Source organism: Camponotus vicinus, unplaced genomic scaffold, assembly GCF_025532165.1.
Source record: "Camponotus vicinus isolate PSW18456_S1 unplaced genomic scaffold, iyCamVici1.0 SCAF_1, whole genome shotgun sequence".
Taxonomy (NCBI): domain Eukaryota; kingdom Metazoa; phylum Arthropoda; class Insecta; order Hymenoptera; family Formicidae; genus Camponotus; species Camponotus vicinus.
In genome coordinates, this window is record NW_028141945.1 from 33,466,249 (window position 1) to 33,485,094 (window position 18,846).

General features: G+C 30.0%; 3 protein-coding genes across 5 annotated transcripts; all 3 read right to left on the minus strand.

Moving 5' to 3' along the window:
• Window positions 1–334: 334 nt before the first annotated feature.
• LOC145969446 (uncharacterized) lies at window positions 335–9,261 on the minus strand. Its single transcript, XM_083095631.1, has 16 exons — window positions 8,456–9,261; window positions 7,976–8,075; window positions 7,695–7,805; window positions 7,447–7,602; window positions 7,323–7,367; window positions 5,888–6,771; window positions 5,463–5,562; window positions 5,233–5,343; window positions 4,880–5,035; window positions 4,482–4,523; window positions 3,440–3,526; window positions 1,888–2,681; window positions 1,246–1,345; window positions 1,024–1,134; window positions 544–699; window positions 335–391 (listed from the first exon to the last, which is right to left on the minus strand). Exons 1-16 carry the CDS (start codon window positions 9,259–9,261, stop codon window positions 341–343), a joined length of 3,810 nt encoding a protein of 1,269 aa, XP_082951757.1. The 3' UTR covers window positions 335–340.
• A 1,889-nt stretch (window positions 9,262–11,150) lies between these two features.
• LOC145962563 (odorant receptor 10-like) lies at window positions 11,151–13,170 on the minus strand. Its single transcript, XM_083083749.1, has 5 exons — window positions 12,312–13,170; window positions 11,844–11,943; window positions 11,532–11,651; window positions 11,284–11,439; window positions 11,151–11,204 (listed from the first exon to the last, which is right to left on the minus strand). The coding sequence occupies exons 1-5, from the start codon at window positions 13,115–13,117 to the stop codon at window positions 11,151–11,153; spliced, it is 1,236 nt and encodes a 411-aa protein (XP_082939875.1). The 5' UTR covers window positions 13,118–13,170.
• A 2,629-nt stretch (window positions 13,171–15,799) lies between these two features.
• On the minus strand, window positions 15,800–18,036 carry LOC145962502 (odorant receptor 10-like). Of its 3 annotated transcripts, none has more exons than XM_083083610.1 (5): window positions 17,336–18,036; window positions 17,055–17,167; window positions 16,594–16,693; window positions 16,321–16,425; window positions 15,800–16,230 (listed from the first exon to the last, which is right to left on the minus strand). In XM_083083610.1, the coding sequence occupies exons 1-5, from the start codon at window positions 17,858–17,860 to the stop codon at window positions 15,967–15,969; spliced, it is 1,107 nt and encodes a 368-aa protein (XP_082939736.1). In that variant the 5' UTR covers window positions 17,861–18,036; the 3' UTR covers window positions 15,800–15,966. The 3 variants fall into 3 exon arrangements, with proteins under 3 accessions (XP_082939736.1, XP_082939726.1, XP_082939716.1); XM_083083600.1 differs by having other exon boundaries at window positions 15,800–15,995; window positions 16,075–16,230; window positions 17,055–18,036; XM_083083590.1 differs by having other exon boundaries at window positions 17,055–18,036.
• Window positions 18,037–18,846: the final 810 nt, after the last annotated feature.

Sequence of the window (18,846 nt, forward strand, 5' to 3'; positions counted from 1 at the left end):
TGTGTGGTATTATAAATGCTATATATCTTATTTCTTCAAACTTTGAAATGAATTCAAAAAATTTTTCAATATTATTTAATTTTATATTACGTAATAAAAAAGACAAAACAGATTATAGTGAAAAGAAATTTGATGTAAACGCATTCGATATACATACATGCACATTAAATTTTTTAAGCAAATACTTCTTAATATTTATACGCAGATACATGAGTTTTTTATTTGTTTTATATCATATAATGTCTATACATATTTGATTTCTCTTTTTTTGAAGAGATCATATAATAAATTGGCATTTAAATCAATAATTGCAATAATTTCTACACATATAATAGACTTACTAAGTTAACGTACGAAGCATGTTCAAATAGCCAACAGATGTTTTAACTACCTATAGATTGAATTAATGATACATTGTATAAGCCATAAATATGTATTATTTGTTGAATTTAAATATATATTAAATATATATTAAATATATATTAAATATATATTATTTGTTAAATTTAACACATAAGCATTGACACTGTGTGTATTACTTACGTCACCGAAGGTACAGAGAGACAACTCGAAATAATTTCCGGCAGTAAATTTGATAGACGATCTGGACATAGCGATGATTAATACAAGAGCGAGACTATTTTTTCCTGGTAAACGATACCATTCGATCATGTACGAGACTTCACCGATCTTTTGGCACTGTTTGCATAGGATTAGTTTTTTAGTTCTTTTTCTAATTAATAAAATTTCTTCTATAAGCATTCACGCTTACTGATAAAAATTTCATTTTTCAAAAAATATAAAGATGCAAGTATAAATAAAATTCTTTTTATAAGTATATCTACGCTTAATGAGTTTTATTCTTCAAAAAATAAAAGTGCGCATTTCAAATGCTATTATTGTACAGATACTATAATATTTCTTTTATATAAATATATTGTGAAAATATAATTGTCAGATTTGAGTTACACATTACGTTTATATCAAAAGTGCAGAGGAATATTTCGAGAATGAAAACTATACCTGCTCGGCAATAAGTTCGCCAATGTAACAAAAAATAAAAATATTGAATGTAAAAGATAGAAGTAAAACAATATACGTTATGTAACGTGCAGGATCATTACTATCCCATTCCTGCAATATAAATATTCTTGTGTATTTGAATATGTTATACGTGTCATTGTAAATTTTGATCTTCGATATTATGTAAAACAGTGCGCTTTGTGTTATGTAGTTTATGCATACCATGATAGTGTAATATCCAAGAAAGCACATATTTAATGTACATCCTGCAATTTCCACGATAGATATTTCACGCAGTACTTTGTCCGTTAACGATATAAAACTGGAAGACAACGAGTGCATTATCGCGTAAAATGTTTGAGAAACAATATAATTTTTTTTAATGATAATTAATAATTAAATCATTAAATCTTGATCAGTGGACGTTAAATCGCTTGTGAAACATACTTTCTAATTGTACAAATGTAATATAAAATATAATTGCAATATATTTTAAATGTAATAATTGAACAAATTTTCATGCGTAAATATTTCATGCGATATAGAATTTAAATAGATATTATATATATTTATATGTATTCTAAATCTTCTCTATTCTTTTCAATTACTATACACTAATAGCAACTTCTATAGAGATAGATATTTAAAAATGTAAAAAAATGAAACGAAAATATAATATAAAATATAATATGAATATTTATATTGATACATGCAAAGCAAAATGTAAAATTGCTTCTACGCGTTTCGTGCGTATAATTGTCATGATACTACTTTTTGTTTTCGAGAGTTAAATATAATAGAAATATAATAAATATAATAGAAAAATATAATAAATATAATAGAACTAGAGTCGATAAAACTTACCGTAAAATTCGAATGTGCTGCTGCACAATCATTGACAATCTCTCATCCAAGCCGTGAAAATCTTCTCTGCCGTCCACCAAATGTTCGATCCATTGCATTAAAACCTCCAGACGACCGCAAGCATGCATTGCGAATACGGCGGCTATACTGCATGCACCGGCAGTGATGGAATGCGCAATGAAGCCCGACAAACATTGCACCCAAAAGAAGATCTCACTGATGGGACTGTATCGCACGTCGACGATTACTTTGGCGACCGGATACACTAGAGGCCGATACGTCAAATTTCTATCATTATCCATAACTTTGCTGTTGCTAAGTGGCATGGCAAGATAATAAAACACAGCACCACCATACATAAAGAGCGCGCATATCTTTACGAGACGACGGCCGAATTTAGCATTTCTAATCATGATGATCCGATCTTCAAAATGACGTGTATTCATCCAATCGTTCTCGATATACTCGATACCTCTGCGGATATCGTTCTCGCGGAAGATCAGAGAGGAGTACTTAATGACGGCCATTATACAAAAACTTAGTGGTCCGGAGAGCTTCAAAGTATCATACGTGTCTTTTACCTCGAGCGCTGCAAAGGTAGCGCAGGGTATGAACAGGAAGCCAATAAGACTGGTGCAAATCACGTTTACTAGCATATAAATATATTTTTCTATCCATGAGGTTTCTACTGATTTTGGCCAAACGCCGATGGGTTTCAGTATCCAACGATTCAGTTGAATGCTCAGTTGCACTTCTCTTTTATAATCGTAGGTAGACGTGAGGGCTTTCGAATTCTGTATAGGGTTTTTGTACATCGTTAAAGCGCGGGAACTCGATAGCTACTGAAAGGATTGTGCGATATAAGCGCAGGAAGTAAAGTACGACTGCGCCGTTTCGCGTAGCTTCCCTTCCAAGAAATAAGTAGTTATGCTATCAGCCACATCAGGACAATGAAGGGTGCATTTTATAGTCATATTGACTTAAGATGAGGGAAGACTATTTCTCTCGAACTACTTCTGCTACTGTTCATGAATTAAATATACGAGATTTGCATTTTTTGCACAGTTATCTTCTGAGTATCTTTCGTGAATCTTCCATAAAGATTGAAGATTTTTTTCCTTAAAGTAATATAATGTAAGGTATAGTGTATATATATATGTAATTCGTACATGAAATAGTATAAAAATGGAATGAGTCTGTCTTTCTTAAATTTGCGTTAATTGTAGTGGATAAATACAGACTAATTGTAAGAAGAAAAATATGCGAGTTTTTTAATACGAAATACTTAAACATTTTTATTTTATTTTTTTTGTCTTATATTTATGTATTATACATTTTATTTTTTCTACAATCTGTCATGCATGTTGATATATTTATTAAATAATGATCCTTGGAAATGTTAAAATTATCCAACTTATTTTTATTACCAAATTTTATTATTGCACAACATTAATGTAAAAATAGTATAATTTAATTTTTGACATTGTTATCTCTTTGACAAACAATACACATTTCTACACACACACACACAATATTTCAAAATTGGACTTACTTCAAGATACCACACAGTTGAGTAATTCGCCAATCTGTCGTCCATAGTATTATTAACGCCTTCCTGACAGTTGATCAGATAGTTCATCTATGAATATCTAATCGTAAACATGCATGTTGTTAAACGTGCCCACTATGACATTATGAGCAAAGAATTGGACAGTTAGATAAAATAAAAAATTTTGTTGGAGGCACTCTATTAAATGTTAATGATTATCTTTGGCATCGGATACGTAGAACTCTCGTTTTCTCGATCCTTTTCATTGATCTTGAGCCAGCAGCACTGTGACATAATAAAACAGATCATTGCTATACTTAAAGCCGCCACATTATTTATATATATATATATATATATATATATATATATATATATATATATATAATACATTATTATATATTATTATACATATATATATATATATATATATATATATATATATATATATATATATTATTAATCGATGATAATCATAAGTCGATGATTAAAAATGATGTCTTCCAATATTCTGTTCTTTCTTTCTTTTACCTGAGAGACACAATGTACATACATCTTGTTTCTCAAAGCTGTTTTCTGTAATGTAATTTTTAGAATAGCTTTGGTGCAGGCAAGAAAGTTATATTTAAATTGGATTTTATTTTAGAAAATCGCATAGAAAGAGATCGCGCATAAGCTGATGATTTGATTTCTGTAATGTGTATATGACGAAAAAGAAAATTTCTCTTTGAATTTTATTTCATAACAGTTTGCGGATCAGACTGAAAAATGGTTAAAAATTATTCTGGATATTATTTTGTAACTATGCAATCATTTTATTAGTAATTTTTTATAAACAATTAAAACATGTATATATTATATTATAATTTTTTTAAATAATAAATGGGTGGATATATAGTGTTAGAATATTAATAAAAATCTTTGGAACAAAAACAAAAATGGATGAATGTATTTAGAATTTAAATTATAAACACATGTTCTATATAATATAAATAAATATGATTTTATATAATATGTATAATATAATATTACGCGATTACACAGTGACTGTCCGTAGCAAGTTTAAATACGCCATCGCGGTTTTGATAACCTAAAAAGATTAAATAAAACGTATATATGCATAATATATTATATATATACATATATATACATATATATATATATGTATATATATGTATATATATAATATATTATGTATATATATTGTATTTATATAGATATATTATAGATAAAAATGTACATTTATAAAGAAGAATAAATACGCTCTCACGTGTAACACAATTTTCTTTTTTTTAATATAATAATTTTATTATATATATATATATATATATATATATATATATATACACTATATATACGAATTAAATATAAAAATAATTTAAATTTTATTTAATAATAAAACAAAAAAATATTTGTTGTCATATTAAAAGAAATAAAATTGCTTACAGCACCGAAACTGCTAAATGAAAGATCGATCACTTTACCCGCCGTGAGTTTTGTAGGATAATTAGCCATTGCAATTATTAGGATAAGATAACGAGCTTGTTTACTAGGTAACCAATACCAATCGAGTGTGCAACAAGTTATATAAACTTTATTCCCCTGTGCAAAGTATAAAGAGTGTACTTTATTAATGTTTCTTGTCCCATTATAATAATGTTTTTTTAAACTTTGCGTATTCTTTATTATTTTTTATTTTAATATATTTTTTCTCCTATTATATAAATATATTTGACGTTGTACTTATATACATTATTATACCTATATACATATTAATTTTTGTTATCTGTATACCTTACCTGACTATTTAAAATTTCCCCAATGTAACACAATATAAAAATATTGAACGTAAAAGATGCGAGCATTATGGCATATGTCAAAAAAGAGAGTGCATCGTTCCGTTCCCATCCCTATATATAAAGAAGCATATTATATAATTTATTTAAAAAATTACTGTATATACGTTAAAGACCTGCATGCGATGTAAAAAAAATCGGTTATTAACAAATGTTACTATTATATTGCGTACCGTTATCACATAATATCCTAGCAGACACAACACTAAAGTGCTACCAATAATTTCGATAAAACACATTTTTCCTATAAGATGTTGTATGTGCTGTAAAAATCTAGAAATCGATATTGCATCGGATAATTTCTAAAATTACATCTTTGTTAAAGATATTCTTTTCAAGTTAATAAAATATTTTTATTATAAATGTCTTGAATTATAAGATTAATAATCCAACAGATAAATGGTAGTTTTTTGACAATGAGTTCAATATTTAACAAGTAAACACTTGTAGAGCTAATCTTCAAAAGCATAAAATAATTAATTTTAATTTTTTTAAAGAAAAAGAAAAATCGTAAATGCAGAAAAATTAAATCGATTATTAACAAATCATTATTAATAAATCAAAAATTAACGTAAAATGCAGAATTTGAGTTGCTTACCTACGTATCCTTATATGATGCAGGATAATCGCTGCCAATCTTCGAGCAATGACATGACTCTTCGACCACTGAGCCTCGTTTGGTAAATTTTCCAGCCAAGTGGCCAGCATCTCGAGTTGTCCGCAAGCGTGCATGGTAAACAATGCGGTGACGCCACAAACACTCGCCATAATGATATATATGAAGATACCGATCAGTAAATGTATCGAAAACACGATTTCGTAAGCGGGACTGCACTGCGGATCGAAGAAGATATAATAATGGCCTTGCACTAGCGGTCTGATAGTGACGTTCTCATTGACGATGATCTTGCCGCGAAATATCGGCTGTATCAGACGATAAGTAAAGCCGCTGGCAAACAAAAATAGCGTGGTGCAAATCAAAATGAAACGCCCGGCTTTCGCCCGATCCAGCATAATTTTACGATCGTTCGCATCTTTGACATTTTGCCAGTCCTTCTCCATATGTTTCACGCATTTTCTGATGCTATCTTCTCGTAACATAAGGGTGCAATACATAGTGGGCACCATAATATAAAAACAAAGCGCGCCGGTCATCTTCAATCTGCTCTTGAACGTATCCAAGATCAGAAACATGTACAATGCCCATGGTATTAGATTGAAGGACAGCAGTAAGCAACACACTGCTCGGAGGAGTCCTTTTAAAAATCTCTCTCGAAGACGAGGTTTTTCCAAAATTGGCCACACGCCGATCAATCCTAAGATCAGCCTATGCACTTGCACGGTATATCTTATGTCATCCTCATATTTAGCGTTGTGTAAATCTGTGGGTTCGAACATGATATAGACCAGCGACAAAAGAAACGGATCCTCTTCTGATATTTGTTCGCGAGAAGATTGCGCGATCACGACTGACAGACGAAACTATGACGAAACTTGTCAGCTACATTATATGTACACTTTTGCGTCTGCGTGGGTGAATCACCTTCGCAACCACGGTGGTTCGGCATAGCTAGAACTCGATACTAAGGGGTTGCGTGTGCGCGATTTTTTGCCACAAGTAATTATAAAATCGATTCACAGAGACGAAAATATTCTTTGGTTTACGAAAGTAATACTTTGTATTAGATTATAGATTATACCTTACAAATGGATTAATACCCGTTAAATTGAATGTCATTTATTGATAATGTCATCATTTGTGAATTGTTAAGGAAGTAAGGAGTCAAGTCATATCCAATTTAAATATCTACAATTAGATTTCAGTAAGTAAATTAATTAGAAGACTTTGCATCTGATTTCTTACGAAAATTATCATTAAAGGTGAAAAAATGAAATGAAAAAAAGAGAAATATTCGTTGGCAAACCTTGTCCATTTGTGTCAAAAATAATTACAATTACCGATTAAATGTTTAAGTATCTCATATTGTATCTAAGTCATGGAAGATTCACTGAACAATATGAAATCACGTGACGAATTTTCGAAGCAGATTAAAGTACGTCATCGATGTTCTGATAATCTATGAAATAACGAAACAGATTTCGTGATTTATGGTTGACAAACAAAAACGAAAAACTTTTACATTGTTTTATACTTACGTTACTGAATGTGGGTAGAGACATTTCCATCATTCTACCTGCAGAGATTTTTTCCGGAATATTAGAAATTGCCATTATCAGGATTAAAGAACGAGCCCTTTTATATGAAAGACGGTGCCAATTTATCGTAGATGTTATCAATCCAACCTTGATGCTCTGTTATAATTATCGATTATATATTTTTAGACAGTACTTGACAACGTTGGTGTTTAATTTTCACAACAAAAATAATGCAAATACCGCGATACCTGATCTGTCAAAAGTTGACCAACATAACAATTAGTAAAAATGGAAATAGTGAAAGATATGAGCATCACAAACATAGTTAACACAGCTGTAGAATCGCTACTTTCCCATTCCTATACAGTTAACATTATAAATGAATTTTATTATATAAATTTATTTAATTATAATAATAAATTATAATGATTTGATAATGTATATTATATTAGCTACAAATTTCTGTTTGATAATTATCAACATCAAATTGATTATGCAAAATCTCATGGAAAGTATTCTTCATGATTACCATAATAACGTAATATCCTACGAGACATAAGAGAACAGTAGATCCTACTATTTCCACTAACCATATGAATTGCATAGCTTCCTCTACTTGTTTCAAAAAACTGTAAATGAACAATTTATCTAGTTAATAATTGATAATATTTTTAAGCAATATTTCATTCAGAACACTATTACAATTCTAAGAGATATCTAATAATTTAAAAATAAAAATTCATTATAGCTTATTTAATATTTGCAATATTAAAATTATTTCCACAATACTTTTCATAATAATTATAATTTGAAGAGAATTATACAATAGTTATACACTGCAAAATAGTCATAACTCATAAAAAAATATTGTTTTATATCAATTATATTTTATAATTTTCTGTTTTATATCAATTATATTTTATGATTATCTCTCATTTGTAACAAAAATTTAAAAAAATATTATTTATGAAAACTTCTCTCCTTCATTTAATCATTTTTATAGGCTCACTTTTTTACTTTTATTTGATGTTCCACAATATTGGCCAACAAAGTCGCAACAGTTCGATCCTCGGGCTCCGTCATGTCATTAAGTTGCTGCAGTTTGCCGATCAAGACACTCAGCTGTCCGCAAACATGCATGATGAAAAATGCCGCTAGTCCGGCCGCGCCGCATGTCATCGAATAGGTGAGTAACCCCGCGAAGAATTGCAGGGTAAATACGATCTCGTACGCTGGCGAGGCTTGCTCGTCGAACTTGCCAAAGTAACTGGGGCATGAGAGAGCTCTTACCGTAGTATTCATCGGTGTTAACATTCGTCCTTTCGAGAGCGGTACGATGGTACGGTAAGATAGCCCGCCGATGTACATGAAGGCAGCGGAGAAGATGGCGAACTTTCGGCCTATTCTCGCCTTGGATAGCATCGCTTGTCGATCATTCCAATTGACGGTGCTCTGCCAATCCTGTTGTACCTGTTCCAGGCACGATTGGATTTCTTTCGCGTGATAAATGAATAGACTGTACTTCATGCAACCCATCCAACAGTTTAGAAGGGGTCCCATTAATCTGACCCTCCGTTTGACATCGCGTTCTTTCAGAAATACTAATAAAAGACCAGGCACGAGAATAAACGCAAATAAAAAATAGCAAATAACGTTCTGCAATCGGATCGCAATTTTCTCCGCGTTGGATGCGAATTTCGGGATCGGCCACGCACCAATCATTCGTAGAATAACGCGAGTCACTTGCACCGCATAATTGAAATGATTTTCGTTTTCTGGAATTGTTTTCGACGAGCGTTCCGTGATTAGCTTCATTTCTGATGGTATTTTAATAATTTGGTATTTTAATTAATGTTTCTTAAATTAAAATTTTATACGTAATAAATTTGATCACGAAATTCACGTTCGCCACGTCTGTTTTAGCTGTTGAGAATTTTCATTAATTTCGTCATACGTTATTTCGAGTTTATGGATAACAGATGGTCAGACGAAACTAGAAGCTCGAGCATGACTGAACAGGTGTGTGTGTAATTATAGGTGGTCTCTCTCTTTCTGCAGTAAGAACAATGCGCTTGCGTGCACGAAACGGCTGCGCGTAATAAAGGGATATATGAGAAAAAGATTATGAAACAAACTTCCGGATTGAATACCCCTTTGATGAGCAAAGAAAAGACCGTCATACACCATACTCATAATTATCAAGTTTGAACTTACGATTGAAAAGGAATAATATGTTTTGTGCTACATATTATTATGTGAACAGGATGTCATGAGAGTAAAATATCTTATTAATAATAGAATGTCATAGTTTTGTTTCATTAATTTTTATTTTTATATTTAAGATAGATTTTTCTATTTTATTTAAGGTTGATTGAATTTTCTGTTAATTATAAAAATAATAATATGCTTAATAATTTTATTGTCTTATAAATCACATAATCATGCAAGTATATCGAAGTTAAGACTTCATATGATTATATGATTTATAATAGAATAAAATTATATTTATTTCTCGTAGATGAGTTTTTAAAAAATGCGATTAACTATGTTAAACCGATTGGAAAAGCGAAACATCTTGGAAAAGATACATTGTACGTTGAGTGTAGCTGCAAGTTAAGCTGTCCACAATCTTGAAAATGAAATACGCGAAACGATTTACATCAAATTACATATTCAATCGTAAACGTGAAAAATAATTGATACTTTTTATGAGAAAGTGATTTATAACTTTGTGTTTTAGAGAATATGTATAATGAAGGAGAGATATAACAAGGAATAAAAGCTGTATCACTATAAAACCTAAAAAATATGATAATCGTAGATTCTTTGCGGGTATTTAATTTTCAATTAATTAGTCAAAAGCTAAAAATTTAATTAAATATTATAATTATTATCTTACTTATGAATATCTATAATAATCTTGCAAAAATCGTGTTTCGTGTTTTACGAAAGATAATGATTGCTATTAGCTGTGTTTTTGAATAAGATACAAATTACGTCAGTGTGAACATTTGAGAGAAAGTGGAAAATAATAGAAATAGTATATTTATAGTTTCTTTAACTTGCTGCATGCTAAATTTTACAATATATTTTATAAGTTAATATATTGTAAAAATGCAATATAATTTGTTTTCTTTTAAATGTAGTTTTTTAGATAATTAATTTGATAAATTAATTTAATTGTAATAAAGTTTAGATTAATCAATTTTTTTGTCGAACGAGTTAATATTTTATTAGCTTTGCCAGACGTGGAAACGTTATATTATCTGTTCTCGATATTACATTTTATATATCAGCAAATATATGATATGTATATTAAAATTATATATATATATATATATATATATATATATATATATATATTTATATATTATTATAAATCTTACAAGTGGGTTACACCCGTTAAATTTAATGTCATTTACGTAAATTGTTAAGGAAGTAATAGATCAAGTCATGTCATATCTAAATATGTAAAAATAAAAATTAGATTTTAGTAAGTAAATTAATTAGTAGACTTTGCATCTGATTTCTTATGGAATTTATCATTGATAAAAGTGGAAAAATAAAATGAAAAAATAAAAAAGAAATATTCGTTGGCAAATCTTGTCTCTCTATTTGTGTAAAAAATAATTACAATTACAGATTAAATGTTTAAATATCTCATATTGCATCTAAGTCATAGAAGGTTTATCGAAAATATGAAATCACGTGATAAATTTTCGAAGCAGATTAAAGTATGTCATCGATGTTGTGATAATCTATGAAGAAACAAAACAGATTTCGTGATTTACGGTTGGCAAACAAAAATGTCAAACTTTTATTCTGTTTTATACTCACGTTACTGAATGTGGTTAGAGACATTTCTATCATTCTACCTGCAAAGATTTTTGCCGGAATATTAGAAATTGCCATTATCAGAATTAAAGAACGAGCCCTTTTATGCGAAAGACGATACCAATTTATCGTAGATGTTTTCAATCCAAACTTGATGCTCTATTACAGTTATTGATTATATATTTTTAGACAGTGCTTGACAACGTTGATGTTTAATTTTTATAGCAAAAATAATGCAAATATTGCGATACCTGATCTGTCAAAAGTTGACCAACATAACAATTAGTAAAAATGGAAATAATGAAAGATATAAGCATCACAAAGTGAGTAAACATAGTTAACATGGCTGCAGAATCGCTATTTCCCCATTCCTATACATTTAATATTATAAATGAATTTTATTATATAAATCTATAATTATCTATAATTATCTATAATATAAAATACAATGATTTGATAATGAATATTATATTAGAGCTATAAATTTCTGTTTAATTTAATTTAATTTAATCAACATCAAATTGATTATGCAAAATCTCGTGGAAAGTATTTTTCATGATTACCATAATAACGTAATATTCTACGAAACATAAGAGTACAGTAGATCCTACTAGTTCCACTAACCATATGAATTGCATAGCTTCCTCTACTTGTTTCAAAAAACTATAAATGAACAATTTATTTAGTTAATAATTGATAATATTTTTAAGCAATATTTCATTCAGAACACTATTACAATTCTAACTAATAATGTTAGAAATAATAATTCATTATAGCTTATCTAATTTGCAATATTAAAATTTTTTCCACAATATTTTTCATAATAATTATAATTTGAAGAGAATTATACAATAGTTATACACTAAAAAATAGTCATCTTATAAAAAAATATTGTTTTATCAATTATATTTTATGACTTTCTGTTTTATATCAATTATATTTTATGATTATCTTTCATTTGTAACAAAAATTAAAAAAAATATTATTTATGAAAACTTCTCTCCTTCATTTAATCATTTTTATAGGCTCACTTTTTTACTTTTATTTGATGTTCCACAATATTGGCCAGCAAAGTCGCAACAGTTCGATCCTCAGGCTCCGTCATGTCATTAAAATGCTGCAGTTTGCCGATCAAGACACTCAGCTGTCCGCAAACGTGCATGATGAAAAATGCTGCTAGTCCGGCCGCGCCGCATGTCACCGAATAGGTGAGCAACCCCGCGAAGAATTGCAGGGTAAATACGATCTCGTACGCCGGCGAGGCTTGCTCGTCGAACTTGCCAAAGTAACTGGGGCATGAGAGAGTTCTTACCGTAGTATTCATCGGTGTTAACATTCGTCCTTTCGAGAGCGGCACGATGGTACGAAAAGACAGGCCGCCGATGTACACGAAAATAGCGGAGAAGATGGCAAATTTTCGGCCTATTCTCGCCTTGGATAGCATCGCTTTTCGATCATTCCAATTGATGGTGCTCTGCCAATCCTGCTGTACCTGTTCCAGGCACGATTGGATTTCTCTCGCGTGATAAATGAATAAACTGTACTTCATACAACCCATCCAACAGTTTAGAAGAGGTCCTATTAACTTGACCCTCCGTTTGAAGTCACGTTCTTTCAGAAATACTAATAAAAGACCAGGCACGAGAATAAATGCAAATAAAAAATAGCAAAAAACGTTTTGCAAACGGATCCCAATTTTTTTCGCGTTGGATGCGAATTTCGGGATCGGCCATGCACCAATCATTCGCAGAATAACGCGAGTCACTTGCACCGCGTAATTGAAGTGATTTTCGTTCGCTCGAATTGTTTTCGACGATTGTCCCGTGATTAACTTCATTTCTGATGGTATTTTAATAATTTGGTATTTTAATTAATGTTTCTTAAATTAAAATTTTATACGTAATAAATTTGATCACGAAATTTGCGTTCGCCACGTCTGTTTTAGCTGTTGAGAATTTTCATTAATTTCGTCATACGTTATTTCGGGTTTATGGATAACAGATGGTCAGACAAGACTAGAAGCTCGAGCACGACTGAGCAGGTATGTGTAATTATAGGTGGTCTCTCTCTTTCTGCAGTAAGAACAATGCGCTTGCGTGCACGAAACGGCTGCGCGTAATAAAGGGATATATGAGAAAAAGATTACGAACCAAACTTCCGGATTGAATACCCCATTGATGAGCAAAGAAAAGACCGTCATACACCATATTAATAATTATCAAGTTTGAACTTACGATTGAAAAGGAATAATATGTTTTGTGCTACATATTATTATGTAAACAGCATGTCATGAAAGTAAAATATTATGATTGATTTGTTAATAAGAAATTTGTTACGTCGATACTGTTTCATTTAAATTATAACTTTAAGTTATAAATAACAACTCTAATATAATTATAAGAAGTATAAGTACAAATGTAAAAAAAAATTAATTTACATATAAAATTTCTGGTATAAATGAGAATAAAAGATTTGGAAATGTTTGTGCCTGCGTTAGTTAATATTACAAACGGTACTAGACGTGAAGATTTCTGTACATTTTTGTACATCATTAAAGCGCGGAATCTCGGTAGCTATTAAAAAGGTGCGAAGATACAAGCGCAGGAAGTAAAGTATGACTGCGCCGTTTCGCGTAGCTTTTTTTTCAAGAAATAAGTTGTCATGCTATCAGCTACATCAGAACAATAAAGGGTGCATTTTATAATCATATTGACTTAAGATGAGGAAAGACTATTTCTCTCGAACTATTTCTGCTACTGTTCATGAATTAGATATACGAGATTTGCATTTTTTGCAGAGTTATCTTTTGGGTGCCTTCCGTGAATCTTCCATAAAGATTGAAGATTTTTTCCTTAAAGTAACATAGATTATAATATGTACATATATACACAAGGTAAAGATAATATGTATTTATATAATTCGCGCGTATATGAAATAGTATAAAAATGGAATGAGTCTTTCTTAAATTTGCGTTAATTGTAATGTATAAATACAGAATAAGAAGAAAAATATGCGAACTTTTTAATACAAAGTATTCAAACATTCTTATTTTATTTTTTGTGTCTTATATTTATGTATTTACACGTTTTATTTTTTCTACAATCTGTCATACACGTTGTTATATCTATTAAATAATTCTTGGAAATGTTTCGGTAAAACGATGAAAGCTTAAGAAGTTATATAATTTTAAAAAATTATATCTTATTGACAATAAAATGTTACAGTTTTGTTTTATTAATTTCTATTTTTATATTTAAGATAGATTTTTCTATTTTATTTAAGATTGATTGAATTTTCGGTTAATTATAAAAATAAGCTTAATAATTTTATTGTATTATAAATCACATAATTCTGCAAGTATATCGAAAACTTCATATGATTAAATGATTTATAATAGAATAAAATTACATAATTTATTTCTCGTAGATGAGTTTTTAAAAAATGCGATTATTACTATGTTAAACCGATTGGAAAAGCGAAACATCTTGGAAAAGATACATTTCACGTTGAGCGTAGCTGCAAGTTAAGTTGTCCACAATCTTGAAAAAGAAATACGCGAAACGGTTTACATCAAATTACATATTAAATCGTAAACGTGAAAAATAATTGATACTTTTTATGAGAAAGTGATTTATAACTTTGTGTTTTAGAGAATATGTATAATGAAGGAGAGATATAACAAGGAATAAAAGCTGTATCACTATAAAACCTAAAAAATATGGTAATCGTAGATTCTTTGCGGGTATTTAATTTTCAATTAATTAGTCAAAAGCTAAAAATTTAATTAAATATTATAATTATTATCTTACTTATGAATATCTATAATAATCTTGCAAAAATCGTGTTTCGTATTTTACGAAAGATAATGATTGCTATTAGCTGTGTTTTTTAATAAAATACAAATTACGTCAGTGTGAACATTTGAGAGAAAGTGGAAAATAATAGAAATAGTATATTTATAGTTTCTTTAACTTGCTGCATGCTAAATTTTACAATATATTTTATAAGTTAATATATTGTAAAAATGTAATACAATTTGTTTTCTTTTAAATGTAGTTTTTTAGATAATTAATTTGATAAATTAATTTAATTGTAATAAAGTTTAGATAACTATAAGAAATTAGGCTCTGTGTATTAAAACATAAAAAATAAAGTTTAGATTAATCAATTTTTTTGTCGAACGAGTTAATATTTTATTAGCTTTGCCAGACGTGGAAACGTTATATTATCTGTTCTCAATATTACATTTTATATATCAGCAAATATATGATATGTATATTAAAATTATATATATATATATATATATATATATATATTTATATATTTATATATTATTATAAATCTTACAAGTGGGTTACACCCGTTAAATTTAATGTCATTTACGTAAATTGTTAAGGAAGTAAGAGATCAAGTCATGTCATATCTAAATACATATGTAAAATTAGATTTTAATAAGTAAATTAATTAGTAGACTTTGCATCTGATTTCTTATGGAAATTATCATTGATAAAAGTGCAAAAATAAAATGAAAAAAAAAAAAGAAATATTCGTTGGCAAATCTTGTCTCTCTATTTGTGTCGAAAATAATTACAATTACAGATTAAATGTTTAAATATCTCATATTGCATCTAAGTCATAGAAGGTTTATCGAAAATATGAAATCACGTAATAAATTTTCGAAGCAGATTAAAGTACGCCATCGATGTTCTGATAATCTATGAAATAATGAAACAGATTTCGTGATTTATGGTTGACAAACAAAAACGACAAACTTTTACATTGTTTTATACTCACGTTACTGAATGTGGGTAGAGACATTTCTATAATTCTACCTGCAGAGATTTTTGCCGGAATATTAGAAATTGCCATTATCAGGATTAAAGAACGAGCCCTTTTATACGAAAGACGGTGCCAATTTATCGTAGATGTTATCAATCCAACCTTGATGCTCTTTTATAATTATCGATTATATATTTTTAGACAGTACTTAACAACGTTGGTGTTTAATTTTCACAACAAAAAATGCAAATAGCGCGATACCTGATCTGTTAAAAGTTGACCAACATAACAATTAGTAAAAATGGCAGTAATGAAAGATATGAGCATCACAAACATAGTTAACACAGCTGTAGTATCGCTACTTTCCTATACAGTTAACATTATAAATGAATTTTATTATATAAATTTATTTAATTATAATAATAAATTATAACGATTTGATAATGTATATTATATTAGCGTTAAATTTCTGTTTGATAATTATCAACATCAAATTGATTATGCAAATCAGTGGAAAGTATTCTTCATGATTACCATAATAATGTAATATCCTACGAGACATAAGAGAACAGTATATCCTACTATTTCCACTAACCATATGAATTGCATAGCTTCCTCTACTTGTTTCAAAAAACTGTAAATGAACAATTTATCTAGTTAATAATTGATAATATTTTTAAGCAATATTTCATTCAGAACACTATTACAATTCTAAGATATAACTAATAATGTTAAAAATAAAAATTCATTATAGCTTATCTAATTTCCACAATATTTTTCATAATAATTATAATTTGAAGAGAATTATGGAATAGTTATACACTTAAAAATAGTCATAACTCATAAAAAAATATTGTTTTATATCAATTTTATTTTATAATTTTCTGTTTTATATCAATTATATTTTATGATTATCTCTCATTTGTAACAAAAATTTAAAAAAGTATTATTTATGAAAACTTCTCTCCTTCATTTAATCATTTTTATAGGCTCACTTTTTTACTTTTATTTGATGTTCCACAATATTGGCCAACAAGGTCGCAACAGTTCGATCCTCGGGCTCCGTCATGTCATTAAGTTGCTGCAGTTTGCCGATCAAGACACTCAGCTGTCCGCAAACATGCATGATGAAAAATGCCGCTAATCCGGCCGCGCCGCATGTCATCGAATAGGTGAGTAACCCCGCGAAGAATTGCAGGGTAAATACGATCTCGTACGCCGGCGAGGCTTGCTCGTCGAACTTGACGAAGTAACTGGGGCATGTGAGAGCTCTTACCGTAGTATTCATCGGTGTTAACATTCGTCCTTTCGAGAGTGGTACAATGGTACGGGAAGATAGCCCGCCGATGTACATGAAGGCAGCGGAGAAGATGGCGAACTTTCGGCCTATTCTCGCCTTGGTTAGCATCGCTTGTCGATCATTCCAATTGACGGTGCTCTGCCAATCCTGTTGTACCTGTTCCAGGCACGATTGGATTTCTTTCGCGTGATAAATGAATAGACTGTACTTCGTGCAACCCATCCAACAGTTTAGAAGGGGTCCTATTAACCTGACCCTCCGTTTGACATCGCGTTCTTTCAGAAATACTAATAAAAGACCAGGCACGAGAATAAACGCAAATAAAAAATAGCAAATAACGTTCTGCAATCGGATCGCAATTTTTTCCGCGTTGGATGCGAATTTCGGGATCGGCCATGCACCGATCATTCGTAGGATAACGCGAGTCACTTGTACCGCATAATTGAAATGATTTTCGTTTTCTGGAATTGTTTTCGACGAGCGTTCCGTGATTAGCTTCATTTCTGATAGTATTTTAATAATTTAGTATTTTTTATTTAATTAATGTTTATTAAGTTAAAATTTTATACGTAATGAATTTGATCGTGAATTTCGCGTTTGCCACGTCTCTTTTTTGACTGTTGAGAATTTTCATTAATTTCGTCATACGTTATTTCGAGTTTATGGATAACAGATGGTCAGACAAGATTAGAAGCTCGAGCACGACTGAACAGGTGTGTGTAATTATAGGTGGTCTCTCTCTTTCTGCAGTAAGAACAATGCGCTTGCGTGCACGAAACGGCTGCGCGTAATAAAGGGGTATATGAGAAAAATATTACGAATCAAATTTCCGGATGAATATACCATTGACAAGCAAAGAAAAGGCCGTCATACTCCATACGATAATTACCAAGTTTGAACTTACGATTGAAAAGGAATAATATGTTTTGTGTTACATATTATTATGTAAATAGGATGTCATGTAAGTAAAATATATTATTATTCATTACTTGTTTGTAAGTTGTATTGATTCATTACTTGTTAATAAGAAATTTGTTACGTCAATACTGCTTCATTGAAGTTATAATTTTAAAATATAAATAACGACTATAATAATTATAAGAAGTACACAAATGTAAAAGAAAATAAATTTACATATAAAATTTCTAGTATAAATGAGAATAAAAGATTTGGAAATGTTTTTGCTTGCATTTATATACAATACATAATATTACAAACGCTACTAGACGTGAGGACTTTCGAATTCGTATAGGATTTTTGTACATCAATCGTGATGGTATTATATAAAGTTGATAGTAATTGGAGACCAACTACGATCTCGTTTGCTGGACTGTATCTGGCATCTACTAGTTCCGTGTAGAATGGACACGGCAGCTGATGCATCGCTATGGTGATATTATTGATACGAATGATCCCTGCTGTCAGAGCAGTGATGATGCTGTAGGAACAGACGCCACCCTGCATGAAAACCGCACAGAAACCGGACG

Excerpts from the sequence above, each read along its gene's own strand:
- LOC145969446 (XM_083095631.1), bottom strand. The coding sequence starts at position 9,261 with ATGAAGCTAATCACGGAACGCTCGTCGAAAACAATTCCAGAAAACGAA. Across the intron at positions 5,563-5,887 it reads CATCATATAAGGATACGTAG|ATTTTTACAGCACATACAAC; the intron begins GTAAGCAACTCA and ends ATCGATTTCTAG. Across the intron at positions 3,527-4,481 it reads ATTTAAACTTGCTACGGACA|ATGAACTATCTGATCAACTG; the intron begins GTCACTGTGTAA and ends AGATATTCATAG.
- LOC145962563 (XM_083083749.1), bottom strand. The coding sequence starts at position 13,117 with ATGAAGTTAATCACGGGACAATCGTCGAAAACAATTCGAGCGAACGAA. Across the intron at positions 11,944-12,311 it reads CATCAAATAAAAGTAAAAAA|TTTTTTGAAACAAGTAGAGG; the intron begins GTGAGCCTATAA and ends GTTCATTTATAG. Across the intron at positions 11,205-11,283 it reads CTCTAACCACATTCAGTAAC|ATTATCACAACATCGATGAC; the intron begins GTGAGTATAAAA and ends GTTTCTTCATAG.
- LOC145962502 (XM_083083590.1), bottom strand. The coding sequence starts at position 17,860 with ATGAAGCTAATCACGGAACGCTCGTCGAAAACAATTCCAGAAAACGAA. Across the intron at positions 16,426-16,593 it reads TAGGATATTACATTATTATG|GAAAGTAGCGATACTACAGC; the intron begins GTAATCATGAAG and ends TTAACTGTATAG. Across the intron at positions 16,231-16,320 it reads GTCAACTTTTAACAGATCAG|AGCATCAAGGTTGGATTGAT; the intron begins GTATCGCGCTAT and ends TAATTATAAAAG.